The following is a 20,912-nucleotide window of genomic DNA, read 5'->3' as shown; positions in this document are numbered from 1 at the left end:
CATCTAATACTGTGTTTGACCCCCTTTCGCCTTCAGAACTGCCTTAATTCTACGTGGCATTGATTCAACAAGGTGCTGAAAGCATTCTTTAGAAATGTTGGCCCATATTGATAGGAGAGCATCTTGCAGTTGATGGAGATTTGTGGGATGCACATCCAGGGCACGAAGCTCCCGTTCCACCACATCCCAAAGATGCTCTATTGGGTTGAGATCTGGTGACTGTGGCGGCCATTTTAGTACAGTGAACTCATTGTCATGTTCAAGCAACCAATTTGAAATTATTTGAGCTTTGTGACATGGTGCATTATCCTGCTGGAAGCAGCCATCAGAGGATGGGTACATGGTGGTCATAAAGGGATGGACATGGTCAGAAACAATGCTCAGGTAGGCCATGGCATTTAAACGATGCCCAATTGGCTCTAAGGGGCCTGAAGTGTGCCAATTAAACATCCCCCACACCATTACACCACCACCAGCAGTCTGCACAGTGGTAACAAGGCATGATGGATCCTTGTTCTCATTCTGTTTACGCCAAATTCTGACTCTACCATCTGAATGTGTCAACAGAAATCGAGACTCATCAGACCAGGCCACATTTTTCCAGTCTTCAACTGTCCAATTTTGGTGAGCTTGTGCAAATTGTAGCCTCTTTTTCCTATTTGTAGTGGAGATGAGTGGTACCCGGTGGGGTCTTCTGCTGTTGTAGCCCATCCGCCTCAAGGTTGTGTGTGTTGTGGCTTCACAAATGCTTTGCTGCATACCTCGGTTGTAACGAGTGGTTATTTCAGTTAAAGTTGCTCTTCTATCAGCTTGAATCAGTCGGCCCATTCTCCTCTGACCTCGAGCATCAACAAGGCATTTTCGCCCACAGGACTGCTGCATACTGGATATTTTTCCCTTCTCACACCATTCTTTGTAAACCCTAGAAATGGTTGTGTGTGAAAATCCCAGTAACTGAGCAGATTGTGAAATATTCAGACCGGCCCGTCTGGCACCAACAACCATGCCTCGCTCAAAATTACTTAAATCACCTTTCTTTCCCATTCTGACATTCAGTTTGGAGTTCAGGAGATTGTCTTGACCAGGACCACATCCCTAAATGCACTGAAGCAACTGCCATGTGATTGGTTGATTAGATAATTGCATTAATGAGAAATTGAACAGGTGTTCCTAATAATCCTTTAGGTGAGTGTATATATTTTAGGGATGCCACAATACTTCATATAATATTGAACTGTTTGGTACGGCATTCACAGTTCAATACGCGCTGGTGAATTGCGTTTTTTTTCTTTTTCAGTTTTCCATATAATTAATTATTTCCATTTCTCTCCGTTTGAAATATTTCTCTCAGTTTATTTCGGCTCTTTTTGAGTGTGCCTGTGAGTCTACGTGCTGATATGAGCAAATATCCAATCATATGCACTAAAGTTAGGGGGAGTTTAGCTGCGTTTTAAAGCCTTGCTGGTTAAAAATTACATTCGCTACATTTTACATGCACTGAGCACGCACACTAAACGTCTGTCAAACACACGTGATTAATGAACAGTCTTACTGCGCTAATACTGTCAAACACACACAAGGTTAACATATAAACTGTGGCTAAAGTGAAAGTAAAATCACGTGTCTGTAATGAGATGTGACCAGGTCTTCAATTGACAGCAGCGCAGCCTATAGTGGACGCTTGTCCTTAAAGGGACAGTTCACCTCTAAAATGATGTTAATAAAAAAAACAAAAAGATCTTTAATACAGTAGCTTTTAATCAATGTTGTATATTACTTCAATGTATATTGAAGACTATGTAGGTTTAATTTTTACCATACATTTATTCATTCAATTTCATACTTAAATGCTACTGTACATCTCTTGAGCTGCCACTGTGTGTGTGTGTGTGTGATATATATATATATATATATATATATATATATATATATATATATATATATATATATATATATATATATATATATATATATATATATATATATATAAACAAAATACTAAATTGTTATTTATACTTTTATTTCCTTATATAGGTATAATTGTATCTTTTTCCACATGCATTTATTATTTTTTATACATTTATTTTTTATTCAGGCAGACTGAACACCAACACACACAAAAATGTTCTATATATTGTAATTATTACAATCACAACTTATAAAAATGCTTTAATGAGCTCATTGTTTCTGCCTATATGAAAACATGATGTTAGCTAACTGCATGATCTGTATAATCTAATTCTGGACATGACTTTGACACAGTCTCCTCTGATATTAGATTAACTGTAATGTAGACCCATGCATTTTCTGTAAAGCCGCTTTGAAACGATATGCATGTGAAAAACGCTATACAAATACATGTGAAAAGAACAGAAAGAAAACGTGAATATTTAATTCTGAATGGCAGTAACAATTTTGTTTTAAATTTCTCTAAACTCAAAATGAAGCAGGAAATATGTCAGAAAACAGACAGGGACATGTAAATGCTCTCCTCATCATGCATTAAGCGAACTCTGAGGTCACGGGTTTCATGTCGCTTTGCCAGCGCTGGTGACCTTATAACCTTCTTTACTATTAATAATACGTCCAGTGACACTTCAACTCTTCAGCGGCTTTAATAAATGATGAACTCCATGGTAACCGCAATCTCAAAGAGACAAAGGCATCCCCATTGGCTGAAGAGTTAATAATTACCATAATCATGCAGCAGGCAAAGAAGAATCATTGTTGACTAATGGGTGTAAATTAATGATGAAATAATTGAAAGGAAAGCAGCGAGATTTAGCCTGACCTGTGTCGGTTAATATGTATTAGAGCCGTATATTTACCCTTTGCTCTATATTTGAAGATGTTTGAAGAAAACAAAAATAAACTAAAGTTTAATCAGAAGAGCTGATTCATCACACATTTCAGAGGTACCATCTAAAAAATAATAATAATCTTTGAGCGGCACGTAAAGATCCTTCTGTTTTAATCCCCAGATTTTTACAGCCGCCTGAAACTTTATTTCAGTGGTGTGTGTCTAAAGTTCACCTTAAAAACACAATAACATCTACTGTTTTTCTGCTTGCATGCTCTTACATTTCTGGCCTATGAACATAAAAAAGTCTGTTTGTACGGATGCATTATTAATGTGTTTTTGAGCAATCTTGTGCTGCTGCCTGCTGGTCGTCTCACTCCTGTTGAAGATGACAGACTCACCTATGAGTGGCGTCATCGCGGACGTGAAGACCGAGCTGCTCTGGATGATGAAGGTCATTCCTGCTCCCATCAGCATGGCCAGATATCCTGACAGCCAGCCCAGAGGGTACGGGAAATCTGATGAGGACGACGGAAAATCATATCAAATAATGACGCATGTCAAATGTAGACACAAAAGAGAAACTGTAAAGATGTGTGCACATACATTACAAATCCAATCTCTTTACTGTCCTGGTGATTTTTGCAACATCGACACATTTATTGAACTGAATCGTTTCATAACTAATATTTTAGTTTTATTGTTTTATTAATATTTGGAATTAACTTTTATTTTTATATTTTTAGTTGTCATGTTAGTTGTGTTATGAGCTTTTGTAAAATATTTTCTTGGTTTGTTTTAGATATTGCTATACATGTTTACAAGTTTTATTTCAGTTTCAGTTTTTATTTGTATTAATATTTTAAATCAGCTTTATTTTCTATATTTTTAGTTTTTCATATCATTTTTGCTAAAAAAAAGTATAATTTCATGATGTGCTTTTGTAATTGCATTAGTTCATAACTAGTGTGTGTGTGTGTGTGTGTGTGTGTGTGTGCGTGCGTGCGTGCGTGCGTGCGTGTGCGCGTGTTTTTAGTTAGTTTTAGTTGTGTTAATATTTTAAATGTGCTTTATTTTATATATTATATATGTTGTTACATTTATAATAATTATGCTATGTGCTTTTGTCATTTTATTCAGGGATTTTTTTTATTCATTTTTTTTATATATACTATGTAGGTTTAATTTATTTTTATTTCAGTTTTAGTTTGTAGTTAATTTTCCAGTTAATAATTTTCGTGCTTCACCTTATTTCAGTTTATTGCCAAGGAAACATTTCAAATTTTTGTTTAGTTTAGGTTCTTCAACTATATTTATATTTTATTTATATTAGCAAAAATGCATTTAATAGTTTTAGTTACAATAATAACCCTGTTTCATAATTAACGGACATTTGTCTTTCTAGAGCAGTTTTACAGTAGAACTTCCTCTCATTCTCTGTCTTTATCCCCTTCGAACAGACACACAGTACATCCACTAAGAAGTCCCCGGCAAACAGAAAGTGTGCCCGAACGACTTATTTCATTGGAGGCAACAAGATTTGCAAGAATACTTTTCTGTTTCTTATGGGGTGTGTTTCCATAAACACCAAAGTTTGTTGTTTTGTGTTCATTCTAAGAACACACACACGTTATCTCATGTTTAGACCTTCCTATACCTACTAGTGTTGTCACGATACCAAAATTATGACTTCGATACGATACCAGACTAAAATATCGATATATCGATACTAAATCGATACCACAGTAAAAAAAAAAAGATAAGATAAGATAAGATACGATGCTTAATATGACAACAGAACTTATTATTATTCATGTTATTTTTTACTAAAAATGAATGTGGCCAGCATGTTCCTTTGGGTTGGGCATCATTTTGATTTGAACAATTATTGATCAATTGATCAATTACTATTAAAATTCTCTCACAAATTTTTGCTATCTCAATTTATTTTTTACAATGGGGTAACATAATTGTGTTGCAATAGCTTACACACAGCACAAGAAAGCTTGATTTCGAATGGTAAATTGAATTTAAAAAGACGACTAAACAGTAATAAAATAAGAACAAATAAACAGATTACAAACAATAGCACAAATAAATGCAATAGAATAGAAGATACAAATTAAACAGACTGCTTTATTTTTTCAGGTAAGTCTAACATTCAGATAAGAAACTGAATAAAAAAATGCATAGTAATTACATTTAAAACAACATTGGATAATGTTCTTTGTAAAAAAATTCAATAGCGTACAGATGAAACTATTAAAGTTACTCAAGTTGATCAGTCAAGAGCAGTTGATCGTTTGTCTTTTTGTAGTTTGAATAACAAATGACTGCGGTCCCTTTAAGACTAACGGACGCATGGATCCTAAACACTGTTCCTGTTACTCATTCTTCCTGAACTGTTTGCGACTGTGTTTACGTTAATACTCTTCCATTTGTGCACTGATATTTCTTTGAGTGTATTTGACCAATAATAAGGTGGAAAAATAAGCAAATGTTTGCACTTGTATCATGTCAGAGGCGGCTTTATTACGTGTATTATCACGGCTTTATTACGTGCCATGTGTGTGTGCTCTAGATGTGAGCATGAAATCTGCGGGGATTAGTAGAATTAATTTATGTGCAATCCCGCGCAAAATTCAGACCGATCACACACTAACACTAACACACTGTCATGAGGAAAAAGTCCAGCAGAACGCGCGTTCGCCGTGCTCAGAGGTTAACCGGGCTGAGTGAGAATATGCCGGTGTGTGTCAACTCGCTTTCAGTCGGAGAGGAGAGCGCAGCTGGTATCGATACTGTAAAAACTGAGAATCGTATAGTTTCAGATATTCCAGTATCGATATATATCGAAATATCGATATTTTTGACAACACTAATAACTACCTATGGTTATTAACTGTTGTTTAATTGTTGTTTTAATCGTTAGCATCGTATCACTTGCCAAAAAAATAATGGGCTTTTAGATGGTAATGTTAGCATTTGCTATCCTTTATTATTAATAGCATGTGGTCCGATTTTTCCCGTAGCGTCTGTCGTTACTAGCAACCATGCAGCTTTACAGGGGGTGTGGCTTATCTAAATGAGATGTAAATGAGCCCAATTTTCACTCCCAGCAGGTGAGAACAGGTGAGAACTGCAAAACTTCAGAGTCTGTTTTCTCTCGTTTACACTTTTCTAAAGGCCTACATTCAGATGGACAACTTCTCCAAATATTATGTGAATCTGTGAATAACTCAAAATGCCCCAGAACCGACTTGTGTCCCTACTTTCCGTGACTGGTCATATATTTGATGAGTCCACTGATCATGATCAGTAATGATGTGTATTGATTGTTTAGAAGTGTGTATTTTCACTGTATTAAGTGGATTTGACAGGACGAGGCCGAGGGACTGTGAGAACCGGCCTCCTGCCACACGGAGAGGCTTGGGCGTATTAAAGGAGCTTTAATAAAGGAGCTTTAATAAATATTTAACTCCTTTATTAAAGGAGTATTAAAGACATGTTGTATCGAACTTCAAACAGCTCTGTGTTGCGTTGGGGTGTGTAACAGTAAATACTACAGTAACACTGTGATTCCTGCGGCCCTCCCTCCCTCCACTCACCCGTGTTGATGACCCCTTCGATGACCTTTGCCACTTGACCTTTGAGGGTGGAGTTGAGCACTTTGACAAGCAGCAGCAGGCAGGAGCACAGCACCATCAGAGAGCCGGCTAACAGAATGAGCCCCACGGCCAGATCTGACAGACCCGAGTCCACAAACAGATGCTGGCCTGCACAAACCAGACGGAAGAATTAAGACAAACGATAGGCCTTAAAGGGTTAGTTCACTCCAAAATGAAATTGATGTCATTAACTCCTCTCCCTAATGTCGTTCCACACCCATAAGACCTCCATTCATCTTCAGAACACAGTTTAAGATATTTAGTCCGAGAGCGTATGCAAGTGTATGCACACTATACTGTCTCAAGTCTGTCTTAAGATTCAAACGGTTATGAATCAGTGAATCAATTAATGATTCGGACCGCGTGTCAAACTGCTGAAATCACATGACATTGGCGATCCGAATCATTGATCGATTCACTGATTCATGGCCGTTTGAATCTTTATTTGAGGTTTGAAAACAATCAAGGAAGAGAAGCCAATGCTGAATAAAGTCGTAGTTTTTGTTATTTTATTTGATCCCAATGTATTTCTGATGCTTCAAGAGACTCTAATTAACCCACTGATGTCTCATATGGACTACTGTGATGATGTTTTTATTCCCACATGGACAGTATAGTGTGCATACACTTGCATACGCTCTCAGACTAAATATAAAATATCTTAAACTGTGTGTGAAGATGAACGGAGGTCTTACGGGTGTGGAATGACATTAGGGGGAGGAGTTAATGACATCAATTTCATTTTGGGGTGAACTAACCCTTTAATTAACACAGATGCACTGAAATTATGGACAACATTAGTCATGGGGCCTGTACCATGAAGCCGGTTTAGCTGGCTAGCCAGATATGTTGAAGCTTAGTTTGTGCCAATCCTGGGTTTTAGGTACCATTAAAGTGGTTTGGCTTTTAGCTGTGTTCATCGCCATAGTAACTTGCGCTCCACAGCTAAGGGCAGGTTATGTTCTGGATATGAGATCTCAAACTGAAATTGGACCAGCTGTGAGTAAAGTTGTAAAGTTACACACTTCTGATGCAGTAAAGCCACTCCCCCTGTTTCTGCTCCAAATTAAATGTCACTACATAGCAAATAGTTTTTAAAGACTAAAACATCTGGCTTTTAACAATGCTTATTTATAATAATATTAATGTTGAATGATTTAGATATAATTTATGTAATTATTATACCCTTAATCAATTACACATTTATAATTTTAGTAAATTTATAATTAATAGGCACTTTGTTAAAATTAATATTAATAGCCTATGTAGTCATACAAATAAGCAAAGCTATTAAAAAATCTATTTAAAAGCTGACTGAGCTAAATGTTCAATTCTCTCTCTATATCAACTAAACTATCTTCATAACTTTTACTTGCATTGACGTATAATATTTTTTCTTTTAGTTGTCCTCTTTCATAAATAGCTATTTTCTTCTTGATGTGTAAGTTTGTTTAAATTCTTAATATATTTCAATAATGTAATATTCTGCAGAAAAGCGGAATTAATCTTGTTGCTTCTCTGGTGAGAAGTGAATCTCGGTGATCCCCAGCGTATGATTGGCTGTTCACTGCTGATGTCACCTTAACTCAGGATTAAAGCCTGAATTGACACAGAAAGCTGAAGATCATCATCATGGTACCAACAAAGCCTGAAAAGATTGGTTTGGTTTTGTCAACTCAAAACTAATCCTGTAACCCTGAGTTTGTTAATCTACCATCATGGTACAGGCCCATGATCACTAGGGTGCAGTATTATTTTAGTAACACTGAGATAAAAATCATTGGCAAGAAAAGTCTCTCATGGTCAGTCTCTCACATTTGGCAAAAGATGGTCTATAGACTCACAAGAGTCGCGTACTTCTATTAAAACTACACGTGTTTGTTATACAATTATATTAATTATATTTGTTATAATAATATTATTAGTATTAGTATTATTATTATTATTATTATTATTATTATTATTATTATTATTATTATTATTATTATTATTATTATTATTATTATTATTATTTATTGTTTGGGTTTTAGATAACTATAACCCTGTTGAACATGCAAAAGAAATGTTACTGGCTAAATGATTAAGAGGAAGTGTGTATTTTTGTTTTGTTACATAAACTAATTGAAAGTAAATAAATAAACCATATTAATATATATATATATATATGTATATAAAGTAACCGACTAGAGAGTAAATAAATACAAATATAAACAAATAAACAAAAATGTAACATAATAAAATATGAATTAATTAAAAAATAAAAATTATTACAAATAAATAAATTAATTAAAGTAAATAATACATGTAATAATATAAGTAAATAAATAAAATCAAATGTATGAATAAAAAATTAACTAGTAAATAAAATAAACAGTAAAAATATAAATAAATAAATAAATAAATAAATAAATAAATAAATAAATAAATAAATAAATAAATAAATAAATAAATAAATAAATAAATAAATAAATAAATAAATAAATAAATAAATAAATAAAAAGTATTAATGAATTAATAAAGTAAATGACCAGAAAATAAATAAATAAAATTATATAAATAAAAACCTAAAAACTATCAATAAATAAAGTAAATGACCAGTAAGTACATTTATTTTTTAAAAATATAAATATATTTTTTAACTTTTAATAAATGAATAAAGTAAATTACCAGAGAGTAAGTAAATAAGTAAATAAATAAATAAATAAATAAATAAATAAATAAATAAATAAATGGCAAGGATGTATATGAATAAAAATATATAAATATTATATATTATAAACTAAACAATTAATAATTAATCAGAAAGCAAAAAAATAAAAACAAAATAAAGTAAAGTAAATGAATGAAAACTAAATAAAAATGTGAATAAAAGTAGACAAATGATGAAAAAGAAATACATAAAGGTAAAGTTAAATAGAAAGTAAATAAATAAAAATACAAACAAACACACACATTAATCCTGGATAGGAGAAATAAGACAAACTACAAATTCCACTTTTAAATGACTGCAAGATTACACTCACATTTCTCTGTGTTGATCTGCGAAGTGATATTATGTGTGATCCAGGTGAGATCTTTGTCCTTCCCACAATGCATTTCAGAAGAGCAGTTGTGGGCGGCAGCTGCCGTCACGTTCACTGAAGACTAAAGAGAGGGAGAAACAGCAGTACTTCTCTAAAAACTACTGCGCCACAGAAGAAGAGCAATATTTGTTTGATTTATTTTATTTATTTTTTAAATTGTGGCACATTTAATCATCATAGTATTTGTACTTCATGTTGATTTATTAAATACAAAACAACAAATGCTCTATTCCAATAATGAGAATATAAAATAAAAAATAAAAATCCCACACAACACAAGCAAATATAAATGCATTTTATTAATATTCTCTCTCTCTCTCTCTCTCTCTCTCTCTCTCTCTCTCTCTCTCTCTCTCTCTCTCTCTCTCTCTCTCTCTCTCTCTCTCTCTCTCTCTCTCTCTCTCTCTCTCTCTCTCATACACACACACACACACACGCACACACACACACACACATGGTACGAAGCCTGGTGGTGGGGACTTGAAGAAGCAGGCGGCCTGATGATCTGAGGGTGCAGGTGGAGGATTTCAGAGTGATGGGTTCCTGTAGATATGGTGGTGCATGTCTGGTGATGCATTTATGTGTGAGCAGAAGGATTTTTGTAGTCGATTCAGGATGAAACTGGGAGCCAGTGCAGTGAGTGTAGGATGGGAGTTATGTGATCATATTTACGGACTCTCATGAGGACTTTGGCAGCGCTGTTCTGGATGTATTGAAGCATCTGGATATTTCTGCCAGAAATATCACAGAAGAGTCCATTGCAGTAGTCCAGCCTGGTGGACACAAAGGCATGGACAAGTTTCTCTGCATCTGGAAGGGTTAGAAGGGGACAATGAAAAGATAGTCCATGTCTGCTGATGACAGGACCGAGGGGAAGCATGTAGAGGATGAATAAGATTGGGCAGAGGACCGACCCCTGTGGAACACCACATGTAACCAGTAGCAGCCTGGACTCACATTCTCCCAATGTAGCACACTCAGTCCTGCCAGAAAGGTAGGACTGAAACCACTGCAGTGCTGCTCCAGATAGTCCAACTATATCGTGGAGGTGGTCCAGGAGGATGGTATGGTCCATGGTGTCGAATGCTGCTGTTAGGTCGAGGAGATTGAGCAGTGATGGTGATCCTGAATCAGCTGTCATAAGAAGGTTATTTGTCACTCTGAGCAGAGCTGATTGTAAAATCTCAAATATGTCAGTGTATTTTAGATGGTTGTGGAGCTGAGAGGAGGCTTCCTTCTCTAGATATTTGACATGAAGGTGAGGTTGGAGATTGGCCTGTAATTTGCGAGGACCTCTGGGTCTAGAGTTTGTTTCTTGAGTATTGGACAGATGACAGCAGCTTTAAGGATAAGAGAGACAAAACCAGTTTTGAGAGAGAGATTAACAAACTGGGTGATGATTGGCTTACAATGGGAACGAATGACTTGAGCAGAACAGTCGGGATGGGATCCAAGGTGCAAGTGGACAGCTTAATTTTTTTAAATTGGTTTCTACAACGTAGCTCTGCTGAACCTCAGGGAAGTGTGAAAGGAATGGCAATCTCCCAGGTGGGGGGTTAGATGATAAGAGAGACAGGAAGGAAGAGCCAGATATTGAAGAGCGATGCTATTGACTTTAGATCTAAAAAAGTCAATGAAGCTGTTGCATCGCTTCACTGTGGTTTCAGAGGATGAAGATGACTTTGGCTTCAAGAGATTGTTTACTGTAGAAAAAAAGCTGCGTAGAATTTCCAGTACTGTTATTGATGAGGTTGGAATAAAATGTAAAGCGTGCACCCTTCAAGGACTTAAGATAAGCCTTTTGATGCTCGCGGAAGGCAAGCTTGTGAACAGTTGACTGTTTCCAGACTGTTTACAGCAGCGTTCCAGGATATGGCCCTAGTTTTAATTTTAGCGCTCAAAGTTAACATCCCGTGTCCTGGTAGGGGCATGGAGGTCAAAAACACTGCTCAGAGATGTATTATAGTGATCCACCAGTCCGTCCACTGATGCAGAGACTGGGCAGTTGATATTGTGTTGAAGGTCTACAGTGATGGAGGTTGGGTCAAGTTGTTTCCAGTTCCGAAAAGATATTTGACACTTGGGTCTGGTGATAGGCAACGCAAATGTAAAGGCCATAGAGACCAACTTGTGGTCCGACACACCCAGATCGTTTACCTCCAGGCTGTTTATGGGGGCCGTGTCAGTGATGACCAGATCTAGGATGTGGCCCTTGGTGTGCGTGGGAGCCTTCACATGTTGCTGGAGACCAAGACAATCAATCAAACTCAGGAACTATGTTGCAAGATGACAGGAGAGTTTGTCAATATGGATATTAAAATCACAAAGAATAACAATTCTGGTTGACATGGAACAGAGTGAAGTGAGAACATGTATTTCAGGGAGAAATGAGGACTGTGGATTAGGGGGACGGTATATGAGACACACTGTCATGGAGTATGGGGGTTTACATTTGAAGGCTAAACATTCCATCGAGGTAAGATCAGGCAGTGGTATGGGAGAAAGTTTCAGTTCATCCCGATGAATGACGGTCAAACCACCGGACCATGTCCGGAGCTGGCTTCAATGAGCACCGAGTGATCTTCTGTTTTGTAAATGGCAAATGGACTACATTTATCTGCTTTTAACAGACCCTATGGTCATCCAAAGCGCTTTACATTTTTGCCTCACATTCACCCATTCATACACCGACGGCGATGTCAGCCATGTAAGGCGCCATCCAGCTCGTCGGAAGCAGCTGGGGTTGGGTGTCTTGCTCATGGACACCTCGACACTTGGTCAGGGGGAACCGGGGATTGAACCACCAACCTTTCGGTTTGTAGACAATCTGCATGAACCACTGAGCCACTGCCGCCCCTTGTGCCAAGTTTCCACTAGGCACATGAAGACCAGCCCTTTATCCAAAATATGATCGTGGATGACCATGGATTTATTGGTGAGGGATTGGTGTTGAATAAATCCATAGTGGCAGGAGACAGAGCTGATGGTGGAAGTCTCTGCAAGCTCCGCAGTACACTGTGGTCCACTCCATATTTTATATTTCCCCCAGCGCTAGACGCTCTCGGAGGGAGGAGCTGGCGCCCGCCAGCTTCCCGATGAAGTCGCTGAGGCAGCTAAAGACCAGATGATGGGGATCGTCGCTGTACATTGCAGGAGGTAAACAACATTTTTCTGGGCACTTCTGTGACAATACCAGGGATGGCGCAGAAGTCCAAGTTGTCTTATGGCTGTAATGCAAGGTGGAGCAGTGATGAAGCTGAGACTCAGCAGTTGAGAAGTGCAAGGGACAAACAAACTTTCGCCGAGCACTTCTGTGGTTGTAACGAGGCTGTCGTAGGAGTTCAAGTTCTTGGATTCCTGACAAACATGATGGAGCATTGTAGTTGTTATATTCCATCAGTTGAGCGGCCGAGTAGTTCATTTTACCAGCCACACGGACTCCACATATTTTGTTTACCGCTAGCCACAGAGGCAATATGCAGAGTAAGAGATGAACTCAGCATCAGACAATCCTCCGTGACATGACTAGGGAGATCGAGACGGAGAGGTGGATCATGGTAAACACCAGAAGGAGCTATGAGCGCTGATGTAGACCCCTAGAAAAGCCATTGGCTGGTTAAATACACAGCTACTTGCTAGTACCAGCTGTTAACAGCCGAGTAGAGTCATCTGAGACGGTAAGATCTGTCCAACAGTCCCAATAATACTCTGACTGATTCACTGGTTACGGGCATTCAAAAAAATATAATTAAAAATAAAAACATGACAATTACAACTTAAATCAGGTGGGAAAGCGGCGAACAAACAACGCCAGCATCCTATATGCATAAAAAATAAAAAAAACAATGCATAGAATTAATCTTAAGCTAAATTTCATCATTTGTTTTTACAGAGAAGAAAAAAAAACTTGAGTTTTGTTCTTTTATATGTGCCGACTAGGAGCATGAACAATGTTTGTGTCAGGAGAAAGTTACCAGGAAGACGCTGGACTTGCACCAGACTTTCACGAGGCTGTGATTCCTCATGGACTCGTCGCCCAGGGCGATGCCTGTTATTACTGATTTATCCAGCTATGGGGGCGAGAATACAGTTAGCATGAGATGCTTTGTGTTACTGCAGGTGATTACTGAGAAAATACTGCCTGACACAGAATATTCTGCACATCTCAGCACTCAAGGAAACATAGAGTCCAAGCACACACACGAGTCTATGCAAGAGAGAGGATTTTATTGAGAGGAAATATCTGGTAAAACAACCAGATTTTATATAGTATATTTTAACTATATGCAAATACAATTTTTATTTTATAATAAGCACATATTCTCTTTTAAATCATATACAGAAAACAGCTCAGTTAATGTTCCTTTTCTTGTCAAATTACATGAAACACATAATGGATACATTTAAAATTCAAAATGGCACAATTTGCCAAAAAAAAAGTCACCGGATTACTGTTTGGAAGTTTATTTTTTTAATCTATAAAAAGGGTTGTCAGATTTAAAATGTTTAGATACTGTATATGTCTTCACCATTAAAACTAAGGCATCGCGCTGGAACTCAGGTTCGGGGATCTGTGAACAGCAGGGTTGCCAAGTCTGTAGTTTTCCTGCTGAATTGGGCTACTTCTGAACAGTTGATTTCCACCATGGGTTTAATGTCGATTAAAACCTGATTCCTAATGCCAAGATGTGCATAAATTCTAAAAACGCACATAAAAATCATGCACTTAATTGATAAATGTTAAATGTTTTATCCAATAAGAAAACATGCATTCCCAAACAGCAGCATCTACATCCAGAGCGACCCATTCTTTCACTAATGTGTGTAGAAGCGTCTGCAGGCCTAGAGCTTGATTTATACACCTGTGGCCATGAAGAGATTGAACACCTGAACTCAGTGATTTGGAGGAGTGTCCCAATACTTTTGCCAATAAAGTGTATAATCGTAACTTTGGATGGAAACATAGCTAGTGACTTAAAAATTTGTATTTTAGGTATAGGAATAGCATTTTGTGAGGAATACAATTTTGTAGGCATATTGTTTTGATATTTGGGATATGGGCTTTTGATTGGCCATAGGGATAGTTTTGTTATAGAGACCAGACCTGGCAACCCTGAGTAAAACCTGCCTTCTAGAATCTGGAAACCATTGGAAAAAAATAACATACTGGTTAAGAAATAAAAGTAAAGTATTTTAAAAATGTGGCAACACTTTTCAATTATATGAAAGACAGAGCAAATGGATTCTCTTTTTGAGTAAGATCTCACACTCCTAACCTGTATCATTTCATCCTATTATTTTTTTTTTTATTATTTCTCCCTCTTTGTCTTGTCTTGTGTGACAAGTTTTAACTTATGTTATGTGTTTTCCCTCCATTACAAAAAAAATTCTGTATATATATTTCTATAATATTTTTTCCCACAAAGTGTCCTGGTGGGTCCTTATGCCTGGCACACATTGCATGCACACAATCACAGCACACACACACACACACACACACACCTGTATGATGAGTTTGGTGAAGGGCTCGGTGAGCGTCTTGAGAAGTTCCGGCGCTTCGTCTCCGCTGTGCGACTGAAAGCTGCTGACAGTGACTCTGGCCAGAAAACTCATCAGACCTGACGCCACCTCCAGCGGCAGCAGCACCAGCACGGACAGCCAGTTAAAACAGTCGTGGATCGTCGCCCCGGCAAACGCCCTTGAGAATAAGAGAACGTTGCTGCAATTAGTTAGAACAACTTAACATTTTCATTTTCCTTAAAAAAAAAATGTATCTTTGCAGTGTCCGATTAACTGAGACTTCTTACAGCACTTGCAGGTTGTTGCTCTTGTTTGTTTCGTTGCTTCTATTGCTCTCCTCTTTTGTAAGTCGCTTTGGATAAAAGCGTCTGCTAAATTATTAAATGTAAATGTAAATATAACGTAAACTTACAAATGTAATGTAAACTTACTAATTTAGGTCAAGAACAAATACTTACTATTTTAAATTGAAACAACTCATTTTAACTTATTCTAATGTTGAATTTCAGGTTCAACACAGTGTTATTTGAGGTTTCATTTTAGCTTTACTATAAATATATTTTTAGTTTTCGTATTGTCATTTTGTTCGTGCTTTTGCTATTTTATTATTTTTTCTTTTAAATATTACTTTTTTTTTTTAGTTACTTTATAGTTGTTATTCATTTCCAATTAATAATGCTGTATTTTAGTTTATTGGCAAAGCAACATTTCTAATTTTCATTTAATTTCTCAACTAATATTTGTATTTTATTTAATCTTTATTTAATTTTTAACAGAAATAGTTCACTATATAGTAATCACTGCTGCGTCAAATAGCTACACTTCATCACAGATGTGTTTTTAATGTGTTTTTCATGGGTAAAATCAGAAGAGAAAAGAAATGTGTTTTGTTTAATGTAGTAAAAGTCAACCTGAAATGACATTCGCAGCACATTCAGTCTGTAATGCGATGGAAATGATCAATTATTCATGGGGAATTGGATGGTTTCATAGCAGAATGGAGTGAGAGCTGAATCTGAGGCTTTCTAACCAGGACATGATGAATTCTGAAGGTCATCATCATTATTTGCAGCAGGAATTGTGTATTTTTGTAAGATAAAACCCCAGAAAAGAGTTGCATTTAGCACTTCTTAGTGAATCGTCCTGAAGTCAATGTGTTTTTGGTTAAGTGGATGAAATAAGGTCTGTGGTGAATGCAAACTCAAGATATTTTCTCGTTTTATTCAATGACATAAAATATATTAAAACTTTTAATTGTCTTGAAAAAGGTGGGTGCTACACTGTAAAATCTAATTAGTAAGACTTTCTTAAAAAAGCCATGAAAACTGATTGCCTTGAAAAAAAATGTGTAAAATAGGAAGAGTATGTTGTGCTAACAAATGCTTAGTTAGTATAGTTCACTTACACAAGAGATTTAGTAAATAAAAAAGAACTGTAGAGAGTACTTGAGCTTGTACTTTAGATTTACTCTTGACTTAGTCTAGCTACCATATGTTATAATTGTTGCTGAATGTTGAAGTCTGTGTGATATTGATGCAAATATAGAGGGATTATATCAAGCCAATTAAAAGTTTCACAGGTGTTTATGATATAAGTGTTAACAATACAACTGTAAAAGATCATTATATGACATGAAGGGACATATTACATATAATAAATATTAATGACTATAGTTCATTAATCAGCCTGAAGCTAGGCAACCTTTAAAAGCAACCTGTTTATTACTTCTCTCCCTTTTTTGTTTCTTGCGTCTAAATGAGACTCCAGATGCTGTCAGACATTAAACATCATTTAAACTCATCTACTCACTACTTTCACAGCCACATTGTGTTTATAATCAAAGTATTCCAACTTTCAGGGAAAATGTTATTAAATAAAGACTGAAAGAGTCGTTGAAGATTAGGGATGGTGACGTTGAAGTCATGTGACCGTGGTGTATATTTTGTTTAAAGCCTAAGTTTAGCTTTTATATTCTGGCAATTGAATTTAGGCTTCAAAATCCAGAACCAAATATGTAGTAATCATTTCTGTTGGTCACAGAGCTTATTTCCTGCATGTTATAATCCAAAGACCGATGGAGAAATCCCAGGGGGCTGTGGTTGAGGGAACCAGGGTGATTATTATTATTATTTGCTATTATTGCCATAATTAAATTAGTACACTGCAAAACGTTATTTAAATTATTGCAAATGTCAATGGTCAGAAAAATACACTTGATTTCCTTTTAATTGTTTTTTCCCCTCTCTATTAGCAGATTTTTTTTTTTTCTTGTTATAAGCATATTCAGATAAGTGTATTGCAAAACACAAAAAAAAAACGAAGGAAGAAAATCCCTTTTTGCAGTATATACTGAAGCATAAAATGAAAATAATTTCAGAGGCAGAAACAAATATTGCACTCTGTTGAAAGCTTAGAAAGAATATTAGTTTTCTTTGGAATAACTTGCACTGATAAATTATTCACAATAAGTCCTAGAACATGTATTGATAATGTAAATGGGGAACATTTTGATTTCATGTTGACTAAAAGAAATCAATTTTGCAAAACTGAGAAGCATTTTGCAAATGAACTTATAAATACTTGAAACGAACAGAATGGTTGCATGTCAGTTTGATTGAATCCTGATGATAATGATGGTGAAGATCGTTCGTACCGTTTAAATTCGTTCCTCTCTCCTGCTTGCATCAGAGCGACGATAGTGTTGGTGACAGACGTGCCGATGTTGGAGCCCATAATGATGGGAACGGCAGACTTCACTTCAAGCACTACACACACACATACACGCACACAGACACAAACACACGTTTACACAAGAATAATCCATTTTGATGCAAAAATACAGTAAAAATTGAAATAGTATTATAAATGCCTGTTTTCTATGTGAATATAGTAAAGTGTGCTTTATTCCTGTGATCAAAGCTGAATTTATCATCATTACTCCAGTCTTCAGTGTCACATGATCCTTCACTAATCATTCTCAGATGAGGATCTGATGATCAACAAACATTTATGATTATTATCAACAGTTGAGCTACTTCATATTGTTTAGGCAGGATTGTTTGATGAATAGAAAGTTCATAAGAACAGCATTTATTTGAAATACTTGTTGAAATATTGTTTAACATTATAATGACTTTACTGACAACTATTTAATGCATATTTTGTTAATCTTACCCAAACTTAAATAATAGTCCATCACAACGGTTTACTTTATTTTTCATCAAATGAATGCAGACTTTTTGTGAGACTTTATAATAGTTTTATAAAGTCTTCTTTGGAGTCTTCTTTATAAAGTTTATAAAGTCCTCTTTTAATAGTTTTATAGGTTTGAATATGTTTTATATTTTACTGTTTGCATGTGCAAACATCATGCTGCATCTCTCCTGTTCTATGGTTTATGATGCTGGATATGACAACACTTCATTTCCAATAGTTCTTCATTTCCAAATAATGGAAATAACTCCTAGCCCTTGTGTGACCTTATGGACATTTGTGTCTTTTTCAGTTTAGTTTTTCGGATCATTTTGCCTGTGTTAATGCCAAAAGCGTGCATTTTGGCACAGGTGTCTATTTTTATTGGAACTTTACTATTTCATCCCCATTTCCCTTTAAACAAATCTGTCTTGCACTATAAGTACACAAAAAACTTCCACTCATGACCTTTTGGACAAACAATGTCCCAAGCATTAAAACTGCCATGTTTAATCCCAGGGCCATTTAACTATAAAATGATGCAATCTTTGTAAATAGGCTTTCATTCTGTTGGCAAGGCTTAAAAATGTACATTTTACCATTATTTTCACCAGATTGTGCCATTTTCACAGGTTTGGCCTGTTAAGCAAACATTCACTTTAGATGTTATACTTGATCTAATGTAGCCAATTAGATCAATTATGCAGCTGTAACTGTGTATGGGTGTGTTACTATGGATGTCAGGGTGTGGTATGTGTAATACAAAATGGTGTGTGTGCGTGTGTCTGTGCGTGATATTTAAGAGAGAAAAACTCAAATCCAACCGCTGTGTGACCAGAGGAGCTTTGTTTCCCCTTTGTTAGGGAAAATTTGGCACTATGCCCCAGACAAAATCGTACTGAAAGCTCATTTTTTGAGATATCAACAATATTCATAAATAATTTTCATAAACTTAAACTTCCATAACTTTTTTTTTCACTTTTTAAACATTACTTCAACAATAGTCTGCCAAGGGTCTTCTTTAAAATGAGACCAAATTTAAGTATGTGCTCCCAAGATTGCTCTCATTTTTTCATAACAGTTTTTTATTTTAACGTGGACATTTTTGTCCTCTGTTGAACTATGTGTCCGTTTTTTTATAGACGCACAAGGGTTAAATCAGGCTAGCATTAGTCAAGTCACATTTCCATTCAGAGACTATCAATGGGTAGTTTTCGCTGAAGGCCCAAAGAGCTTAGTGTGAATGAACACACTCGCACTCCTGACATCCATTAGCTTCAGTTCACTTACTCAGAGAAAAGCCAAGCTTTCCTCAAGGTTGTTCTCTCCAATCCATTTCAAAAGATCAGATTTCTTTCAAAAGACTGGATTGTTGTGGGCTCAACTGCCCAAACAAACACAACTTCACACACTCTATTTACTCTACACACATGGGGTTCAAAAGTCAAGCTCACGAGTAAAAGCTTGTATTTTGCTTCTTCTTTTTTTAATGAATGAACATTACATGCAACAAACCCTAAACCGAACCCTAATCCTAACTTAACCTTATAGTAAGTACATGTTGTTAACCCTTTATTTTGAGGTGTCATTGTTACAATGTAATTATATATTTAAGTACTGAGTAATATTGATTAACTATATGTACTTAGTATAGGGTTAGGGTAGGATGTAGGATGTTTGCTGCATGTAATTATGCATACTGTTATTACTATGGTAAATATATGTATCATATGTAACAATGACACTTGCGTTGAAAATTCAGATGGTGAATGTCAAATTGTTTGAAATATCATTTTACAATAAAATGTATTTTTTAATATTTTCTCAATCCCATATTTTGCATGTGATCCCAGACTTTTGGAGCCCACTGTTGCCACTATATAATAAAACTCTTTATTGTGTTAAACATAAGCTCATTAACCCAAACAAAAGTTCCTAATTAAAGCTCTGCATCTGCTGTGATTCCATCGGAACGCGGATGTTTCTTTGGAATGAGCTCTGATAGTCACACTTCACAAGCTCCTCAGACTTTGAGGCCACCGCGGCGGCATATGCACCGGCTAATGAGCTCATCCGTGAGAGATGCCACTTCATTAAAGCAGGAACAACATCTAGAGATAAGGCTTTTCGGAAATAACATGGAATAAAAAAAGAGCACGGGCCAAGTTTCACAAAAGCAAAATATACACAATAGCTTTACAGATGATCGCTGGGAAAAATCACTAATTTGTTAATCATCTGGTATTGTTCACTTTAAGGGATAGTTAACCTAAAAATAAGAATGTAATATTTATCTGCTTACCACCAAGACATCCATGTTGGTGTGTTTGTTTCTTCAGGAGAACACAAATTAAGATTTTTAACTCCAACCGCTGCTGTATTATATGCAGTCGTATAATACATGTCAATGGGGTGTAATTCTATGAGAGTAAAAAACACATAGCCAATGGACGGAATTTGATCAGGACACCGGGGTTACACCGGGGTACAATACATGTTGTATTTTCCAACATGACAATGCCAGACCACATACTGCATCAATTACAACATCATGTCTGTGTAGAAGAAGGATCCGGCACTGAAATGGCCAGCCTGCAGTCCAGATCTTTGACCCATAGAAAACATTTGGCACATCATAAAGAGGAAGAT

At 36.1% G+C, this 20,912-nt stretch overlaps 1 protein-coding gene across 1 annotated transcript in view; it reads right to left on the bottom strand.

Annotated features, from left to right (window-relative positions):
• slc34a1a (solute carrier family 34 member 1a) overlaps window positions 1-20,912 on the bottom strand; it is a 38,803-nt gene that overhangs the window by 7,785 nt on the left and 10,106 nt on the right. The window contains exons 5-10 of the mRNA XM_067458084.1: window positions 17,725-17,836; window positions 15,054-15,249; window positions 13,526-13,621; window positions 9,492-9,612; window positions 6,409-6,576; window positions 3,202-3,318 (exon numbers count right to left, since the gene is read on the bottom strand). Coding sequence (XP_067314185.1) covers window positions 3,202-3,318; window positions 6,409-6,576; window positions 9,492-9,612; window positions 13,526-13,621; window positions 15,054-15,249; window positions 17,725-17,836 — 810 coding nt within the window. The remainder of the gene's footprint in view (window positions 1-3,201; window positions 3,319-6,408; window positions 6,577-9,491; window positions 9,613-13,525; window positions 13,622-15,053; window positions 15,250-17,724; window positions 17,837-20,912) is intronic.

Source organism: Pseudorasbora parva, chromosome 11 (assembly GCF_024679245.1).
Source record: "Pseudorasbora parva isolate DD20220531a chromosome 11, ASM2467924v1, whole genome shotgun sequence".
NCBI classification, from domain to species: domain Eukaryota; kingdom Metazoa; phylum Chordata; class Actinopteri; order Cypriniformes; family Gobionidae; genus Pseudorasbora; species Pseudorasbora parva.
The sequence above is the reverse complement of the archived record's forward strand: the minus strand, read 5'-3'. Positions and strand labels throughout refer to the sequence as shown.